This window comes from Phyllostomus hastatus, unplaced genomic scaffold (genome assembly GCF_019186645.2).
Source record: "Phyllostomus hastatus isolate PE091 unplaced genomic scaffold, TTU_PhHast_1.1 phas_scaffold_78, whole genome shotgun sequence".
Taxonomy (NCBI): domain Eukaryota; kingdom Metazoa; phylum Chordata; class Mammalia; order Chiroptera; family Phyllostomidae; genus Phyllostomus; species Phyllostomus hastatus.
Genome location: NW_025334041.1, coordinates 50,165,362 through 50,186,285, shown reverse-complemented (window position 1 = coordinate 50,186,285; position 20,924 = coordinate 50,165,362). Strand labels below are relative to the sequence as shown.

General features: G+C 41.7%; 1 protein-coding gene across 1 annotated transcript in view; it reads left to right on the top strand.

Annotated features, from left to right (window-relative positions):
• The window catches only part of LAMB4 (laminin subunit beta 4), a 116,712-nt gene that overhangs the window by 46,587 nt on the left and 49,201 nt on the right, over positions 1–20,924 (top strand). Inside the window, exons 16-19 of the mRNA XM_045827792.1 lie at positions 4,235–4,366; positions 14,032–14,217; positions 15,807–15,922; positions 16,509–16,629. Of these exons, the coding sequence (XP_045683748.1) occupies positions 4,235–4,366; positions 14,032–14,217; positions 15,807–15,922; positions 16,509–16,629 (555 nt within the window). The remainder of the gene's footprint in view (positions 1–4,234; positions 4,367–14,031; positions 14,218–15,806; positions 15,923–16,508; positions 16,630–20,924) is intronic.

The window sequence follows — 20,924 nt, the reverse complement described above, 5'->3', positions numbered from 1 at the left end:
GGGAATGACATGATGAAGACTACCCTCAGTGTTCTTGTTTTTTTAAGTGTACATAATTTTTATTTTTATTTTTTAATTATTTTTTGTTGATTATGCTACTATTCACTTGTCCCAATTTTCACCCTTTGTCCACCTCCTCCCAGTGGCCCCCACTCCCTCAGGCAATCCACACACCATTGCTCATGTCCATGGGTCTTGTGTATAAGTTCTTTGGCTACTCCCTTTCCTACACTGTACTTTACATCCCCGTGGCTATTCTGTAACTACCTATTTGTACTTCTTAATTCCCTCACTTCTTTACCCATTTCCCCCACAACTCCTCCCATCTGGCAACTATCAAAATGCCCTCTGTATCCATGATTCTGTCTCTCCTTTCTTATTTGCTTAGTTTGTTTTTTTAGACTCAATTGTTGATACATATGTATTTATTGCCATTTTATTGTTCATAGTTTTTATCTTCTTTTTCCTGAATAAGTCCCTTTAATATTTCATTTATAATGGTTTGGTGATGATGAGCTCCTTTAGTTTTTCCATGTCTAGGAAGCTCTTTATCTGCCTTTCAATTCTAAATAATGTCTTTGCTGGGTAGAGAAATCCTGCCTGAAGGTCCCTGTTTTTCATGACTTTGAACATTTCTTGCTAAGCCCTTCTAGCCTGCAAAGTTTCTTTTGAGAAACCAGCTGACAGAGTTGTGTGAACTCCCCTTAAGTAACATCTTTTCTCTTGCTGCTTTTAAGATTCTCTCTTTATATTTAAACTTTGGCATTGTAATTATGATGTGTCTTAGAATGGGCCTCTTTTCATCCATCATAATTGGAACTCTCTGTGATTCCTGGACTTGCATGTCTATTTCCTTCATCAAAAGGGAATTTTCTTTCACTATTTTTTCAAATAGATTTCTAGTTTCTCATTCTTTCTCTTCTCCTTCTGGCACTCCTATGATGTGAATGTTGGACTTCTTAATGTTGTCCCAGAGGCAACTTACACTATCCTCATTTTTTTTTAATTCTTTTTTGTTCTTGTTGTTCTGATTGGTTGTTTCTTTTCTTCTTTATGTTCCAAATCATTGATTTGATCCTCAGCTTCATTTACCCTACTATTGTTTCTCTGTAAATTGTTCTTCATTTCAATTAGTGTATTGATGCAGACTCTAGTCCATGGGGTCCATGTGTTGTGGCTGTGACAAACAAATTCACATCGACTACAGAAGTCCTGTGGAGAAAAAAGGGACGGCATGGCTGCTCTCTAAGTGAGAGAGAGGGCCTTGACCCCTGCCTGGACAAGCTTTTGTTGCTTCTCTGGGCATATTACATCAGGGATGGTCCTCATTTACTATGCGCAGGTTAGCTTTTAGGTGATTACCTTTTACAGATAACAAAGGAAAGAATGTTGCTAATTACGTCAAAGGGAAGGATGTTGCAGATTAAGGGGAAAAGTGGTTGAACTGGTTATACTCCATATTTGGGAGGTTTAGCACAGATTTTAGGAAGTTACTTTAAAGATATGCAGTAAGCATTTGCTGCCTCAATTCAGGGTAAGAAAGTTTTAGCAAAAAGCAAGCCTCATAAGAGCCTATATACAATGCAGGCCTGATTACCCACGGGAGAACCGATCCCATTGGCTCGGCTCCTATGTGTCAACTTGCTCCCTGTCAGTTTTCCAAATCAGGGCCTGGGCTACATTTGCCATGACATTTTGATAGGTTCCCTATAGTGTATCCTTTATACACTATATGACTGGGTCGTTTTATGCTGCTGAGGTCCTCACTAAGTTACTTGAGCATCTTTATAAACAGTGTTTCGAATGCTGCATCTGAAAGATTGCTTATCTCCATTTCATTTAGTTCTTTTTCTGGAGTTTTGATCTGTTCTTTCATTTGTGCCATGTTTCTTTGTCTCCTCATTTTGGCAGCCTCCCTGTGTTTGTTTCTATGTATTAAATAGAGCTGCTATGACTCCTTGTCTTGGTAGCATGGCCTCATATAGTAGATGTCCTATAGGGTCCAGTGGCACAGCCTCCCCTATTACCCAAGCTGGGTACTCAAGGTGTGCCCTTCCTGTGGGGTGAGTACACCCTCCTCATAGCTGAGCCTTTGTTACTGTTGGCAGATCAATGGGAAAGACTTACCCAGGCTAGTCAGCTGCAAGGATTGACTATGACCATTAACCATAAACCTCCACCCTCCACGGTGGATCGGCTGCGCAGGGTAGGGTGGCAGTACTCCGAAGTGATCTGTAGCTGTCCACTGGGGTTTCCTGGGTGGTCCTGACCCCAAGGTCAGCCACCACCTGTATTTTGTCTGGGGCCACCCTGTATAAGCTGTAAAGCAATCTGAGATGTCTGCTACTTCTGCTGGGCTTGGAGATTCCCAGGTGAAGCCAAGTTGTGAATCGAGGCTAGCTGCTGCTAGTGCCATGCCTTAGGCCACTTAGCAAGAGGTTAGGGAGTAGGAGTTCAGAGGCTAGGGGTTCACTAAGGCTGGCTGTTGCTTGTTTGAAAAGATTTGGGAAGTTGTAAAGCATGAGCTATTCATATGGAAAAGTACCTGTTAACAGCTGTAAGTTGCTAGGGATGGAGCCTCTTGCCTCTGATTTATAAAAAACACCACATCTGAGAAGTGAAATAAAGCAATGCAATGAAATGAGGTATGCTTGTATATCTATTTCTCTTAGTGTGTTTGGACTGCAATAACAAGGATACCATAGACTAGGTGGCTTATAAACAACAAAAGTTTATTTCCTGCAGATCAAGACACCAGCAGGTTCAGTGTCTGCGGAGAGCCCACTTTCTAGCTAATACACATCTGTCTTTTTGCTGACTCCTCACATGACAGAAGTGGCAAAGAAGCTCTCTGGGGCCTCTTTTATAAGGGCAAACTAATCCCATTCACAAGGACTCTACCCTTATGACCTAATCACCTCCCAAAGGGCCCACATGCAAATACATCACCTTGTGGATGTATGAATTTGCAGGGGACGACACAAACATTCAGTCTGCAGCAACACACTTGCTCTAAAAATGTGGTCTGTGGACGAACCATCAATATCATCATCACCTGGGAGTTCACTGGGCTAGGAGGTCTCAGGCCCCGCCCCAGACCCACTGAATCAGGTCTGCATCTTAGCAAGGTCCCCAGGTGACTCATATGCAGTTTGGAAAGTACTGGTTTGTTTTCTTAATAGAAATTACCTGTGGTCACAAAAGTTAATCTTGATTGGATTTAACATAGTACAGAATTTAATATAGTATAGTATATAGCTGATTCCATAATGTGTTTTCTGTATAAAATTAAAGTTTATAATTCTGTGTTATAAGATGAACACAACTGGTGAGGAAAAGGAAAAAAAGATGAGGACAAATAAACATAATCTCAGTGGGGCCTGTCCGAAGGTCCCCCTCACAGATGGGTGGAAGAGCGGTCAGAGATCATGGCTCAGACTCTGAACAGTGAGCACCAGCAGGATAAGAGGTTCTTAAAGGGCCACAGCTGACCACAGCACTGCATGCCCATGCAGAGCAACCAGGGCACCTGTGAAATTAAAAACCTTATATATAAAACCAACAGTGAACATCATGAAGCAAACACCAATGTTCAGGGCACAGTGAACATTTGGAAACAAGCAATTGGAGATTCTAACTAGGTTGCTGCTGATTGACTAAGAAGATATGAAAGAGAAGCCCACAAAACCCAAAATTTTAAAGAAACTGGAGTTGCATGAATATAATTCCTTTGCTTCTGTCTGGCTGGTACAATTTGGCTATCCTGGTATAATCTCTCATGGGAACTCAGAAGGCCAAATATTGCAAATTGTGAGAACTAAGAGGAATTAGTCAGGAGTGTGTCAGAAGTTACAATAGCTCATTAATCTTGGAATCTTGTACCATTCCTATTGTTGATTTTCTACAGCCTTCTTCTTGACATTTCATGTTAAAACATAGCATTTGTACTTTTTCTTAAACATCATGAAGCCAGTTGATAACAATAAGTATTTTCCCAGTTTAGAATTTCACTAGGATAGCATCCTTTAAAAATAAAAATCAGTACTTGGTCTCAGAACCACCAAAATTTCCCATTTTCACAGGAAAACAAAAAATTATTCCATGACTGCTTCCTGAGGCTATTGAATAAGAATCATAATTATCTTTTAAATTATAGTATAATCTGAAATTTTTGAACTTCAGGATCATTAGATCTTTTGTTGCTTATTTATTCTGTCATTTCTTTTTTTTTAAGATATTAGCCACAACTTTGCCTACATGTGATGTGTATTTGCAACAGCAAGGAAATGATTTCATAATTGACAATGGAAATATAATACTGAAGAGAAATCAGAAACAGAGCATGCATGGTGATGAGCAGAGTGAGGTAAGCCATATCTTCATGGCCGTGGTCTGTTGTGCAATGAACAAGTCACCCGAGTGACACACTGACAACCGAGCCTGACCCATGGAAGTACTCAGTCAGAGTAAGGTCTTATCATCCTCCAGAGCAGAATGGAGGAAGGAAGAGACAAGCTCCAAGTAATTAGAGCCCCTATTACTTTTCACAACAAAAATGTCTGGAATGCTGGATTCCAAGGAGTTGGAGAGTCAGGTACTATGAATTCACAATTTCTTGTCATTTTAGCAAGAAAGGGCACTGTGCTGAAGAATGGCTCTTCTCCTAGTTGGAGAAAAGAAAAAAAAATGCTGCCGTCCCTGGGGATGGCACTGGGCTGTGCCCTTGATTCGGAAGTGGTTGTCATTGGTCAGTGCTGGTGTGAGGGCCAGGACCATACAGCCTCCTCAGGGCCCTGCCTCCAGCAGTTTCAGAAGCCTGGAGGAGACCCAAGGACCTTACAGCCAGTCAACTATTATTCACTCAGAGTCGGAACTGCTTTAGGTCCATGCATTTGTTCATTCATTCACTACACTGGGGTCTTTACTGAGAGGTCCTGGTGTATGTGTGTGAATGGGCTTATTGAAAAATCAAAAGCAAACAGATGTTGGTTGTGTTGTTTACCAACTTAGCACCTAAAACTGTTCATTTCATATAAAAGACTTTTTCTTGTTACTGTTGTTGTTATAAGACAACTTGTTAAGTGAATGAAATAGTTGAATGGTTGAATGAGAGACAACAGAAATATTTAGCCTTGGAAACTGTCCTTAAGCTCATTGTTAGGAAATGAGCCATGTACACTAATGTGTGGCAGGTGGGCAAGTCCATGAAAAAGGTGCATATACATAGTGAGGACCTCAGGTTAGGGAGAACTACCTCTGGCCGACAGGGTCTGCACAGGCTGCGTGGAGTGTGTCTCCCACTGCACCCGTGCACATCAGTCCTAGTGGCTTTGCTCTTCCTCCTGTTTCTCTTACCATCTGCCTGCCCATGAAGCCTTCTCTAGCTCTCCAGGCTTCTCCATCTGAAGTCCACCTAATGAGAAGTCCACCTGAATGTGCTCCCAGTGGCACAGATCAGTCAGCCTCAAATTTTACTGTGTGTAAGAATAACCCAGGGGTTTGTTTCAAACATGTATTCTAGGGCCTCACCCTTGAGATTCTGAATCAGGGAATCTAAGACTGTCAGGAAATACACATGTTTGCCAAGCACCCCGAGGTGATTCTGATACAATAGCCTATGACTGTGCTTTAAGAAGCAGCACTCAAAGCCTTCACAAGCTGCTCTCCAAACTCTTGCCCGAAGTGACCACCTCTGTATTACTGATTTGCAGACTTTCCCCCAACTCCTTAAGACCCAATTCAGACTTCTTCCCTTACATTCCCTACCCTGACATCTGGACACAATTAATTGCTTCTTCCTCTGGTGTCCCATAGATCAGTAGTTTTCAAACTGTAGGTCATGCCTATTAGTAAGTAGATGATACAATCATTGGACAGGGTCAGCATAGCACAGCAGAAGAATACAAAGAAGGGCATATTTTTTGGTGAAACTTTTGTTTCATTTTATATAAATGTGTGTGTGCATGTACATGCTGATTATGCTGGGTTCCCTAGAAGCAGAGATTACAACAGAGATTCCGGTGGATGAGCTTTATTGAGGGAGCACTCATCAAGAGAAACCTGTAAGGGAGAGAGAGCAGTGGGCTGTCCAGGAGGAAAGTGAGCAAGGATCATGTCTGGGGTAGAGTCCAGGCTGGACCTGCCCCACAGTGGAAACTCAGAAGCATGCATTGGCACAACAGAGCTGTCCTCCCTCCAGGCCCAATGGCCTGCCTGTTGTATTCCCATATCAGTCAGTCATGACCCCCGGGCTGCCAGGATAGATGCAGGCAACCTCCCAAGTGAGGGGCTCCCCTCAGCCAAGGGCAATTCTCAAGAGAAGGGAGCAGCAGTGAGTAAGAGCCACCAGCAGTAACAGGAACTGGTGGCTGGATAGAGTGGCATCAACTAGTCTGCTCCTTGGATGCTCAGACCTACATACAGGGCCCCTTGTTCAAAAATTAAGTAAAAGGGTCATTGAAGGTAGGAAAATGTAAAGCTTAATTTTCTTCCACAGTCTCTCTCTTGTCAAGGTGTTTTTTACTTGCTATTTAAGGTTATTCTAACTAAAGAAATATTAAAAATGTAAATTATTGGACTTCCGGCAAGATGGAGGCATCGGTGGACGCACCGTACCTCCACGCACAACCAAGATTAGAACAACAACAATTTAGAGGCAGAATAACACCCAGAACTGATAGAGAATTTATCTGAATGGAAGTTGGACAGCCAAGAAGTTGAAGTAGACCCATTCATCCAGACTGGTAGGAGGGGCTGAGAGGAGGAGCGGGCGCGTGGAGATCGGAGAGAACTGGGCACATAAGGCAACTGGGAGCGCGTAAGCCTTCCGGGACACAGCGGTGGACCCTGAGTACGCAAGTGGCAGCGGGCGGACCCAGTGAGTCGGCATTGTGGACCAGGGCAGAGCGCACAACCCAGGATCCCAAAGAAGGGACTGAGATCCCAGGAGAACGGAGCTACCACCATTGTTCGCCCCCACCCCCACATACAACGTCACAATCTAGCGACTGGGGTGCCCAGCCCAGGTGAACACCTAAGGCTCCACCCCTCACCGTAACAAGAGCGACCAGATCCGGGGTGGAGGGAAAGGAGAGAGAGAGAGAGACATGTCTCCAACAGAAGAACAGATCAGTCCCCCACTCATCCTTTTGAGCGACCAAGAAATAGCCAATCTATCAGATGAACAGTTCAAAACATTGGTGATCAGGAAGCTCACAGAATTGGTTGCTTTTGGGCACAAATTACATGAAAAAATGCAGGTTACCATAAAAGAGATGAAGGAAGATGCACGGAAAGCCAATAGTGAAGGGAAGGAAACTGGGACTCAAAACAATAGAGTAGACCAGAAGGAACAAAAAAACAACCAAGCAGGAAAGAAGGAAGAAATAAGAATTCAAAAAAACGAGGAGAAGCTTAGGAACCTCCAGGACATCTTTAAATGTTCCAACATCCGAATTATAGAGGTACCAGAAGGGGAAGAGGAAAAGCAACAGATTGAGCACGTATTTGAACAAATAATAAAGGAGAACTTCCCCACTCTGGCAAAGGAAATAGACTTCCAAGAAATCCAGGAAGCTCAGAGAGCCCCAAAGAAGTTGGACCCAAGGAGAAGCACGCCAAGGCACATCATAATCACATTAGCCAAGGTAAAAATGAAGGAGAGAATCCTAGAAGCAGCAAGAGATAAGGGGACAGTGACCTACAAAGGAGTTCCCATCAGACTGTCAGCTGATTTCTCAAAAGAGACCTTACAGGCAAGAAGGGGCTGGAAAGAAATATTCCAAGTCATGAAAGACAAGGATCTACACCCCAGATTGCTCTATCCAGCAAAGCTCTCATTTAGAATGGAAGGGCAGATAAAGTGCTTCTCAGATAAGGTCAAGTTCAAGGAGTTCATCATCACCAAGCCCTTAATATATGAAATGTTTAAGGGACTTATCTAGGAAAAAGAAGATAAGAAACATGTATAGTAAAAGGACAGCAAACTCACAATTATTAACAACCACACCTAAAGCAAAATCAAAAGAAAATAAGCAAACAACTAAAACAGGAATAGAACCACAGAAATGGAGATCATGTGGAGGGTTAGTAACAGGGGAGTGGGAGGAGGAGAGAGGGGGAAAACGTACAGAGAATAAGTAGCATAGAATATAGGTTGAAAATAGATAGGGGGAGGGTAAGAATAGTATGGAAAATGTAGAAGCTAAAGAAATTATAAGTATGACACATGGACATGACTAAAGGGGGGATATGGGTGGGAGAGGGTGTACAGGGTGGAGGGGAGGGAAGGGGGAAAATGGGACAACTGTAATAGTATAATCAATAAAATATATTTAAAAATTTGAAATTATTATCGTGAGTCATACTATTCATCTTTATAGTATGTAATACCAATTTTATCTGCAAAAATAAGGGAATTGAACTCATACGTATCATCACTGAAGTTACACAATTTGTGGTTTGCAGTTATAGATGTATTTGTATTTTGTTCCTCCCAGAACAGTGGGAGTGCTACACGAAACTGACTCAGCTGTTTTTACTTCACTTCTTGATATGTGTTCTACCAACGCTATGTTCAGCTTACTGATGAGTAAGGAAGGACCGAAAGTGAAAGAGACTATGAGTTGCTCTATCTTCCTCCTTCCTTCTAGCCATCGTTTTCAGTGTAAGTTGTTGACTTATACAGAGAAGTAAAATAAATAATGTGTTTCTTGGAATGCCTTCACCTTCTTCCTGCTTTCGAGTTCTCGCTGGAACAAAAAGCTTGGCTTCTTGAAACTGTCAGTGCCCCTATTTATTCAATCATAGATGTAACACACTTTCTTTATACTCACTTTGAGCCTCACTGAATGCATAGTAGGTCCATTTGAATCCTATTCTCATGGGCATCACAGGCACTGTATGTGAGTGGGGCACCAAGGAAGCAGACACATACTGTGCTTATCTCTTCAGCTCATGTGCATGCTCCATCATCCTAAGGGACTCCACTTATAAGACAACTTCAAAGGTAAAATTATTTTTAGATGGTCACAGAAGAGCATTATGCCAAACATGGGCTCTTCTGAGCATGGGGCCCTATGTGACTCCACAGGCTGCATGCCCCTGAAGCTGACCCTGCCCATTTGCTTTTATGTTAAGTTCACTCCTTGCAGACACAGCTTCTCCATGGTCACAATTCCTGGGGAAGTTTATGAAAGCAGATCCGCCTCCCACTGCTGCAGTGGGTCCTAAAGTTGTAACTGATGCTCGCTATCTCCCTCCCTCCTTGCCACCCATTCTAGATTCCCCTAATCCTCAACTAGCACTTCTTGGGTAGATGACCTAGACTCTCATCCTTCTAGGGTCTGAGCCCCAGGTTACCATCCCTTTATCAAACCACATGTATGGGAGCTCCAAAGGTGCCTCAGGTGCCTCAGTGGCTCACCTTAGCTACCATACATAGCCCTTGTATCCCGTTATACAGTAACAGCCCTACCAGTTGTGGGGATTCCTTCCATGCCTGCTGGTCTATAGGCATCAGGAGCCCAGGTGACCATGCAGCAGCCATAGCTTTAAGATTGTGGAATTCTTTGTCCCTGCCCAAGAATCAAGACATCTAGACCCACGGAGCCTAATGTTGCCAGGAAAAGAAGCCCTAATTCTCATGGTCACTGGGAGTGATGATGAGCTAGGCTACTCCTCCTTGGTTCCTAAACCCGTATTTTCTCCCTTTTGAGGACACAACATCATATAAAGGCCATTGGTTCAATTAGTAACTAACATTCTAAAGAACACTGCCCCATTTCACAGGGTGCCATTTCCAAGCTAGCAAAGCTGATGTGCCTTTAAGGAGCCCCATTCCTCTGTCATCTCAGGTCAGCATCTTCTGGATGCCATGGTTAGTGTAGGCGCAGTGGCTCTGAAAGAAAGTCAGATGACTCCTCCTATACTTCTTCTGCTGTAAATCAGGTCCCTTGTGCTGAGAAGATAGTATGTTTTCCCATACTGGTTAGTCAGATACTCTGTGAGCCCTCAGAGAGTGATGCTGACAAAGGCTGTGGAGTGTCTGATTCTTACTGTGGGAGACCACATAACATCACCTTGGACCAAGGGACCCACTTCATTATCCTCCAGTACAAGGGATCTGTGTATTATTTGGCAGAATATCTGTATGGTCCACATCCTTTTGAGATATATGGCTACAGAGAACAGCAGAATTAACAACCTTGGGGCAGAACTGAATGGACACTACAACCCATTCCAAATAAATATAAATTGCTTCTGTTCCTTCTTCTTCATGAGGATGAAAAGAGCACATTTTGCATTTCAATGGCTGCATATCATGGGCCAGCATGGTGTTAATCTACTCTGATACAGATACTCCATCTAGTACAACAGATACAAACAAGACTACAACTTGGTTATGTTTGTGCTAAGTTGGTAATGGGAAAATGATGGGAACCACCACCAAGTCTTGAGAGCAGCACTTTGAGGATGCCTCTGATTTGCAGTATTTTTTTATTTGCTATCTTGGCTTGGTAGGGAGTGGGTATAGATTGGGCAGGTCACAAGCTTATATTTGGCGTTTCCTAGAACTATAAGAGCTCTTATCATACAGGTGAAAGAATCAATGTCCACTGCTAAGCAGGTCCATACAATGGCATGTTCAGGAACTGGGGGAAATGATCATTGTGTAGTTTAGGAATCCACTGTGAAATGGACTTGGGCCAATGCTCCATTTATTACCTGAACCTTATATTCCTCTATTCTAATAGGGGAATATGGTGGCACTTTGGGTACCTGATCATCAACATCAGCTCTGATTCTATATCCACCAACCCTTGGGAAAATCCAGATTTTTTTTCTCCCCAGTAGACTCGAGTAAATAACCATAGACTTCTTTGGGAAATAAGTGAGAGAATCACACTTAGCATGCTGTTGAAGACTCTTTCCTCATGGGGGCCTGGACTCTCATTCAGTCACTGGGTTCTGTGTCTGAGAAGTGGCTCAGGCCTAGAACTTGGGCAAGGATCATGGATTTCCATTAGGGCAGCTGACCCTATCCTTCTGCCAATTCATTCTTGATCACTTTTGATTATGGATATTAAGCAATACTTTTGTTGACTGTTCACCTATCTCGCTCCTAGGAACACCATGTTCTATTAATCATCTCCACAGAAGATTCCTGTGAGTCAGGCTCCCTTGTCTCCTGTTCCAACCTTGCTGCCTATATAATTATACCCATCTTGCTTTTAAGAATTAAGTGCTACCCAGCCTTTGATGGTCTGAGGCTCTCTTCTCCACCTTGATACATAGCAGCTTAGTTTCATAGTGGTTTATCCTAGCAGGTTATGGAGGATACCCAATATTCTACTTCTCAGGAATGTTGGTGCCCCTCTTACCAGTTCATTCCTTACTGTCTTGGTAAATGGAATGTCCTCCAGATGTCCCCCAAAACATAGTCCGTTGGTGGGGTTTCCAGTCTTGTATCTTAGATCCATTCTAGCATGCTTACTTCTTTGTCTTATAGTCCTTCTTCCACAGCCTGCTACAGCAGTTCTGGCACCTCTTCTTTAGTCTGGGCTACAGTTTTTGCCAAGGTTCTAAGAGCTACTCCAGCAACACATTAGATCCATCTCCCAGGGCTCCAGAGCCCTTGAGAGAGTGTTAAATCCTAGATCACTGGTGACCCCCAAATCAACAAACTCCCCTTCCCCAGTTTCATATTCTGCCCCTTGGTCTAGCATCATCAGGATTCATATCCGACCATCCTTTCCCAGTTGCTACTAGTACATGTTAACCAGATCCCTCTCAAAGATCCAACACTTTCCCAGTCAGATCATGCTGAAACTTGACCCTAATTATCAGGCAAGTGGTCAGAGGAGTAGTACAGGCAGATCCTGAGGAAGGTGTACATTTCATTTAAGACACCTGAAATCGTTTAAGATTTTGCATTGTCTTCAAACATGTCAGGAATGGAGTAGGAGTATCTCCATTTTCTAATAAGAGTAAGTGGATTACTTCTATAGTCCAAGAGTGCTCAGGAGAGCCTTAGGGTTCAAGGTTCTTTCACATACCATTCTTGTCTCAAGACCCCATGGCTTCCCTGTGAAGGGCCTAACTTTGGCAGAGGTGACTTACCTAAGCTGAGAATTCAGCCTTCTCTGAAGATCTACAGCACTATCCAGTCAAATCTTGTGCCTGGTCTTTATGTCTTCCCTTTTCTAGCTAAAGGAGATGAAAACCTCTTTAAATGCGACCAAGGAGGCCCTCTGATTCTCACACTTTGCTCAAAATGGGTAACTGATTGCCCTGAGCTTGTCATGTTCTTTCATCAAAGCATCAGTGGCTCCCAACAACAGCCACCCATCTCCACAGTCCTTATACTTACTTTTTCTCCCTATCGCTCAGTGCCAGAAGTATCACTTATGTTGGTGCCTCCCCCTCCCCTTTATGCTGCCCCAGTTCTCCAGATGACAGTTTTAGCAGCTGTTCTGCTACTGCACACCAGGGCTCATCAGCATGTATCCCTCACAGGGGTTCTCATCACCAGCTGAACAGTAAGTGAGCCCCCTCCAGAAATGCATCTTAGAGTCTACTTTTAGGTAAACTGGTACAACCATCTCAGGTCAGGTGCCATGGAAAGAGAGCCTAAGACTAGATTCAGGTGCATGTGATTTATTAAGGAAATGTTTTTCAGGAAACCTGTTTAAGAGAGTGAGGAAAACAAGATAGAGAAGAGGAAGAGTAGATGTTTTCTCAGGTAAAACAAACCTTGGCTTGAACCACAGGGAGCTCAGAAGTATAAACTTCAGGCGAAGTTGTCCTGCCCCTGAGACAACCAGGCTAGCCTTTGGCTGTGAGCTACCTTGGAGGGTAAAGGGGGGCTGGGGGTGAGTAAGGAGGGAGCATGGAGGGCAGTTCTCCAGAGAAGGGGTCAACACACAGCAACTGGGTGCTGGGTGCACCAACCAGGTAAAGAGGGTCCCAGAGAGGCACCTACAGCATCTGCAATTATGAGAATATTTGAAAAATATTGCATATGGATGAGTTTACACATACCAGTGTCTATGGAAACCTGAGGATACAGTTTTTTATTCACATTTCTGCCTCCAACACAAGGTTCTAAACTGCTCCATGGCAGGGACCCTGGCCTATTCATCTTTCCTTCCTAAATCAGAGGCAGACGTTGAATTGTTACTAAATAAACATTTACCAAACGAAGAGCAGTTTGGGGTAGATCACAGAGCAATTTGAACTCCAGGCTAAGTAATTTGGGCATGATTCTGTTGGCAGTTAGAAAGAGTTTGAAAGCTTTTGGCAGTGAGCAGTGTGTAATATGTATTGGACTTGGGAGCAAATAGAGAGAACAGCCAAGAGACTGTTAACAGCAATACAGGCGAAAGCACCAAGAGGCAGAATTCCCGTGGAGGCTGTGAGAATGGAGAGGCAGATGCAAAAGCCATTAAAGAAAAATTATCTACAGGGTCCAGATGGCCCGGGCAAACATAAAGTTCAGAGCTTTTCAGGGATGCTAATCAATCAAGTGAGTTAGTTTTGTACTTATCTGCCCCCAAGCAGATAGAAGACCATTTCTCATGTTTGCATGGCAGAAATGTCTAAATATTAAATCCATATGGGTTTTCTCACTGTCGTCATGCATATTTAGGCAAAATCCATGAAGTAGGCATGGTAATCTTTCCTTTCTTTCCAAAATTTGGCCAGGATCCTACAGTGATATCTGAGAACACCCAAGGTCATTAATGTGGAATTTACTCAATTCATTAGCACATGCAATACTTAAAATTAAGGTGGTTTCCAGTGTCATTGCTTTCAAATTAATAATTCTATACATAACAGATATTTCAAAGCTGCAGATTGAGCACATTACTCTTGGCTACATCCTAGACTGTATCCTGGGTGGAATACATTATCTGTGATTCAGATGGATCATATACGCATCAGGAAATACATGGGCTTCTTTTTTTCTAAACTTTTCCAGGACTTGACTGTAGGCAAAGCTATGTATAACACATTTCTCTCTGATTTTAGGGCTCGGTGACTTTTGGCCAGATGCCTGCTGTTCACATTGTCTTCCGAGAGCCGGTTCCCGGGACGCCTGTTACCTGGACTGGACCTGGATTTGCCAGGGTTCTCCCTGGGTCTGGCTTAAGATTCTCTGTCAACAACATTCCCTCTCCCATGAATTTTACTGTGGCCATTCGCTATGAAACTCAGGTATTCTAAGTTCAATGTTTTTGGTGGTGAAAATCTCAAATACATTCTCACACTAAATGTTTCCATCCCAGTCTTACTAGATATGTTTATCATAAAATGATTTGCAAAAAATAGAACATCTGGAGAGCATTATACACCAAAGGGTTTCCTAAAGATTTTAAAGTAATGTAGTGAGCTGTAGGTACACATTCTTTATTCCAGGGAGAGAAGCTAAAGTTGGAGTTATATATTTAAGGCAGTAGGTCTAAGGAAGTGGTGATGGAATGTTTGTAGAAGAATAATAAATAATTACAGTAACATAAATCCTGCTCTCCTGATACTTTTTTCCTAAAACTTTAATAAACTAACACATGCAGAGATTCAGACTCAAGGGATGCAGAAGAGGCATTTATTTGCATTTGGATTTTCTCTGAAACAAGGGAAAAACTAAAAAGCAGGCTGCTTCTCTTGCCTCCTTCCCACTGCTATGCTACCCTTCCCCCACCTTTTGAGAAATAGCCAAGACAGAATAGAAAACAAATTAGAAAAACACTTAATCTAGAGCAACAGTTCTCAAGTTTTTCTTTGGTAACCTGAAACCTCACAGACCATCCCCCCTGAAAGGGTATTTTCTTTGGCTTGGTGGGGTAGATGGTCCCACAGTCCCTCTGGAAATGCTCACTGTGTTAAACGGCCAGAGCTGCTGACCCATTGTGAAACTCTTGATATGACATAATTCTGTATTTCCCACTTACAAATGAAAGCCAAGGGACTTCAGTGGACTTTGACCTGCTAAGTATGATGAAAAAGTTGTTAAAAATATATACATAGAAATGTTTCCATAGAGAGGACACATCTCTAACAACTTTAAACAGTTTTTCAAGGCCTGGCTGGTGTGGCCCAGTAGACTGAGTGCAGGTCTGGGAACCAAAGTGTCACTGGTTTGATTCCTGGTCAGGACACATGCTGGGTTGCAGGCCAGGTCCCTGGTGGGAGGCATGTGAGAGGCAACCACATATTGATGTTTCTTTTCTTCTCTTTCGTTCTCCATTCCCCTCTCTCTAAAAATAAATAAATAAAATTTTTTTAAAAAAAGCTTTTTCAAATGGTAAGGCTTTCAGAGTATAGCTAATAAACATATACTATAAATATATGTGTATATATATTTATACACATATAAATATATCTAGTAGTATAATTATTAAATCATATAATTTATATATGTATGTAATAATATAAAAAAGCACATATCCTTTTGTGATGGATTCCTAATTTTTATTTTTGTTCTGTGATCCATGAACATGATGAATTAATTGATGCTTTGGGAGACAGAGGTGTCAGAAGTACCAGGGTTTTTCAGGATCATGATCTACTGGTGTAAAGCTATGGTCAGAAACAACCTTCCTCTACCTGGATTGCAATTCAGACACCAGAGAGTTGAGCCTGAGAGTGAACCTCTAGGACTTTTTTCAATTCGAAAATTCTATTTTCCAAGTGAGCTATGGGTTGCAAATTTGATTCTATGCACCATTCATCAGTATATATTCGTGCATGCAAATCAGCTTCCCACATCCTCACAGTGACATGCTTTTACCTCGTGCTTTTTCTAGTCTGCGGCTGACTGGGTTGTCCAGGTCTCAGTTAACCCCCCTGGAGGAAGCGAGCGCTGTCCATACAAGACTCCTCTGCAAAAGCCTCCATCCTTCGTCTTACCAGCAGCCTCCAGGTATGCTTGGGACCTATCCTGAAACATTGATAGATGAATTTTATTCATCTATCCTAGATAGTCATCTAGGAACTAAGTGGGAGAACAGATGCATTAAAGAAGACTAAAGAATGTTCCTTTCCTGTTCCCCCCATGGCCTTGAAATGTGAGAAAATAAATGCTGCAAGAATAGGATTAAAATACTCAGCTTGAGTTATCTTAGCAGCTAGTCTGTAAGATAAAAACCTACTGATTTTTGAGGCAACTAATTTTGCCTCATTAGAGATTTGTGGCAAAATAAAACAGAGACCCTGATGATATTAGCATGATAGATAAGATAAAGGATTTTTGTATTATCCTTTTCCCACAGCAGTCCTGACAGCCGGAGGTCAGCACTTTCTAAGGCTTTGCTCTGGTACCACCTGTGGAAGAGCCGTGGAGAGTGTCAGTGTGGGATTACCATCCACACAGCCCACCTAGACCATGCCTCTGCCCCACAGTGGGACCCACATCAGCGCCTAGGTGGAATGCTGCCAACCACTATGTCACTTCAGTTATGTAACTGTACTTTTGTCACTGAATTTTTGCTTTATTTCTCTCAATACAGAATCATGCTGCTTCCCACACCCATCTGTTTAGAACCAGATGTACAATATTTCACAGATGTCTATTTTTCTCAGTCTTTGGAAGGAGGGCCCTACGCTCATTCATACATCCTTGTTGATTCTGTAAGTATCACAGAGCTTTGTGGGTGTTCCTTCTAAATCGTGCTCTATTATAATTCTACTTTTAGACTCTCTGGTGACATGTTTCTTGAGAAGTATAAATGTATTTGTTTCATTATAAAAATCACCTGTTCTCTATAAAAGTCAATAATAATTGCAGATCTTATAGAATAGTATGTGTCAGGGCCGGTAATGGTTTGAAATATTTTACATGTTCTATTATTTAGTCTTAAAGAGTCAACAATTCTATAAGGTAGCCACGATTATTATCCTCATTCATAGATGACAGAACTGAGGCACAGGGTCACAGGGTCACAGCGCTGGTAGTGAGGAGTCTGGAATCTGAACCAGACTGCCTGACCCGAGTTCTGGCTCTGAGCCATGACAGCATTACAGGCATTACAGTCCATTTAGGGAGAAATCCCACCACTTAAATTATCATCACCTTGAAAGCTCCCATTTATTCATACTATGCTTTTATGTTGTTGTGATCAGAGCACCCATAGGGTGCTCTGCACAGGGACATTTCTCACTTTACAGTATATCATAAACGTTTTCTCATCATGTTTATGTAGTCTCAATTTTAGGAACCATGCACAGTATTTCTTTGAGTGACTTTTTAAAATTTTATTTTTCAATTACAGTTTACATTCAACATTATTTTGTACTAGTTTCAGGTGTGCAGCATGGTGTTAGATAATCATATAATTTACAAAGTGGTCTCCCCTGATATTTCCAGCACCCACCTGACACCATACCTTCTTATTACAACATTACTGACTACATTCCCTATGCTGTACTTTACACCCCTGTACTTTATTCTGTAACTACCAATTTGTACTCCTTAGTACCTTCATGTTTTCACCCAGTCTCCCGAAGCCCCTCCTCCTCAGCAACCATCAACCTGTCTGTGTCTGTGAGTGTATTTCCATCTTGTTTTTTGTTTATTTTGAGTGACTTCTTTCAGTGTCTTTCCACCACAGAGTTGGACCACAGGTAGTCCTTCCAGCGCTCTCACTCTGCACAGCTTCAGACCAGGCTTGTCGCTGGGCAGACCTTGAGACTAAGTAAATTTACATAATTTACATATCTGTCCCCCTACCTGTGAAGTACTAGTTGCTTCTATTCTTCATTATAAACAGTTGGTACATATTTTCAGTGTTTTAAAATATAGTCCTATTTACCCAAGGTTTTATGGCTCCTGAAATAGCTTACCAAATTAATTTCTGAAAGCTATTCTCCAGTTAATTTTCAGGGTTATCAGTAATGTGTGAAAGCAGTTTCATGCAAGTACAATTGTATGTAGTTGTTTGGGATTTTTTAAGTAATCTTGCATATAAAAATCAAATTGATTGTTTAAAATTGTATTTTTAAATATTTGTGAGAATCTTCTCATATCATGATTTGATTGGCAAACCACAACCTGCAAATTTTATGGGAACACAGCTGTGCCCTTTCATTTACATATTATCTACAGCTGCAAAGGCAGAGCTCAGTAGTTGTAAAAGAGACCAAAAATACTTACCATCTGGCCTTTATATAAGGATGGTAAATATTTTTTAAAAACATCAAGGAAGTTTCTTGATCCCTGATTTAATTAGCCATGTATCTATATTTCGTGAATTGTGTCTTCAAAGTTCAATTTGTCACCATTGAATGTTTTAAATTTATAACCCTGGAACTTTGTTATTTTATCATCTACCATAGAATTCAATATAAGACAGGTATATATTGGATTTTATTCAACAAAGTAAGCTATTATAACATCAAAAAATCCTTTGTTTTAGGATTATTTTACCAAAGGCAGATTGTAACATTTAGCAAAACATGGAAGGAAGGAGGGAAGGAAGGAAGGAAAGTTTGAGAGACAGAGAGGGAGGGAAGGAAAAACAGAAACAGGATAGCCAATCACATTTGAATGTGGTATAAATATGTCCCAAATGTTGCCCTTAAATATTGCATGAGACTTACTTTCACTAAAAAAATTATTCATTGTTTCCCTGAAATTCAATTTTAACTAGGTGATTTGTATTTTCTGTGGCAATTTTATCGAAAGGTACTATAAAGCCTTCACCAGGGGGCCATATAATATCATGGTAAGGTTCTATCATATGATGGTAGAAATTAAGTAGAAAGTAGAAACAAACTCTTAAATGGGAAATTCAAACTATCGTGATTCCCCTAGCCACACAATTTATATTCTCTTCTGAGGACCTTTAAATAGCACTGTGATCATGAACCAACAATTGAATTACAAAGAAAGAAAATCATATCCAACAGGTTTAATTCAGGGGCACAAAAACTAGAAGTTGGGAGCTCAGGCAGAGTAAAGAAAGGGACAAGAGGAAAACAAGGAAGTCCTAAATCACAAAGGGATATATAATAATAATAGTCATGAAACTCAAATTTATAAAAGCCAGCTTACTCCTCATTTTAAATCCATATCCTAAGTATTTCTAAACTTCATAGACTCCAGAGATTATCGCCTGATGCTGTATTAAATGCATCCATCCAAATTACCCATTCATCACCAATTCACTGAGTGTGGGCCAGGCACTGTGCTGGCTCCTGAAGAGTAAAATACGGTTTCTGCCCTCTAAGAATTCTCATCCTGATACAGAAGAGAGCCATGCAAACAAAACCATGGCAATGATGTTTGATAGCTACATGATACAAGTAGATAATTTGAAATTAACTTAAAAATATATCTACTTTTGTTAATTTAAAAATATATCTATCCAATCAGTTTTCAAGCAATCATTCTTTTATATAAGTATAAAAACACCAAAACCTGAATAAGAATTAAGAGAGTAGGCTGATTTTGGCAAGCTGTCAGAACCCATAGAAGAGGCTATAGGTCCCTGCTTTAGGTCAGATTCCTGAGAAGCAGAAGCCAGGACAAGGTCTCAGGGGCACCTGGTTTATTAAGGGCAGGCAGACGGGAGAAGAGGAATGAGGGGAATAAGAGAGGACAGGGAAGGAACAAAGAAAGGATGTGGTCTGCACTGAAGTGTAGCTATAGCCTGATCCCACCGGCAGCTCAGGACACAGGAATTACACCACGGAATTGGTGCCACCTGGAGGCAAAGTCATGAGACTGTATTGTGCCCAAGTCATTGGCTACAGGCTCACCACCTCATCCCCCAGTGAGTGCATTAACTCCTGGACAAAGTGACGTGATGGACTCCAGTTTTGTGGAGAATGAGATAGCTGGGAGCTTCTGGTAGCCAGTACCACAGCAGCTGGCAGGAGGGAAGACCTGATCAGGGTACAAGATACAATATCCCCTATTGTACTTGACCAATTACACATTTTATGGTTACAGACTAATATAATTGTTTCCACACCAACGATTTTGCTGCTCTGGGAAGATATTGGACTGTTTGGGACTTGGTCCTTCCAAAGCGTACTCTTTTCTGCAGCCAGATTAACATTTTCATCTAAAGCTAAGATGAATTACTTAGAAGACCAGATGAAAGTTCTGTTCATCCCTGGATGCCCCTTCTGTATCAATTTTTTTTATTGGCAGTATAGTGAGACAGTTAATTTTTTTTTCAGTTTCCCTGATTATAAGATATATGTTCTCATAAAAGTGTGTTTAGCCCTGACCAGTGTGGCTCAGTTGGTTTGGCATCACCCCACAAAGTGAAAGGTCATTGGTTTGATTCCCAGTCAGGGTACATGCCTTGGTTGCAGGCACTGTCCCCAGTTGAGGCACATGTGAGAGGCAGCCGATTGATATTTCTCTCACATGTCAATGTTCTCTTCCTCTTTTTCTCCCTCCCTTCCCCTCTCTTCAAAAATAAATAAATACAACTTTTATTTTTTTAAAAGTGTGTTTAGAGTCAAAAGTATATTAGGTATCCCAGAATATGAAACTGCCATTCTTCTTTCAAACTGTGGAATCAACTGCACTTGGTAAACCTGAAGCGCTTTGACCTTCTAGGAGAAGTGAGTCATGGCATTACACACACTACAGCTGGCAGGGACTCTTCTCATTTGGTCCACCCAATACCAAAATTGGCCAACTCTACACTGGCTCAGACCAATCACTCTGAATAATTAACCCCTAGTTGGCTACCTTCATCCCCAGCCCCAGCCCATCTAGCTTCCTTCTGTATCTCTCTCCCCTTGGTTTGTGTTTAGAGAAAGAGTGATTTAAGTATCAACTTAAAGATACAATACTAGAAATTTATATATACCTCCTTATCGAACAGTTTGTATGCAGCACATACTACAAATTGGACACTATGGTAGGCACAGGTGTAAACAATTAAGAACCTCCCCGGCCAAGTTGA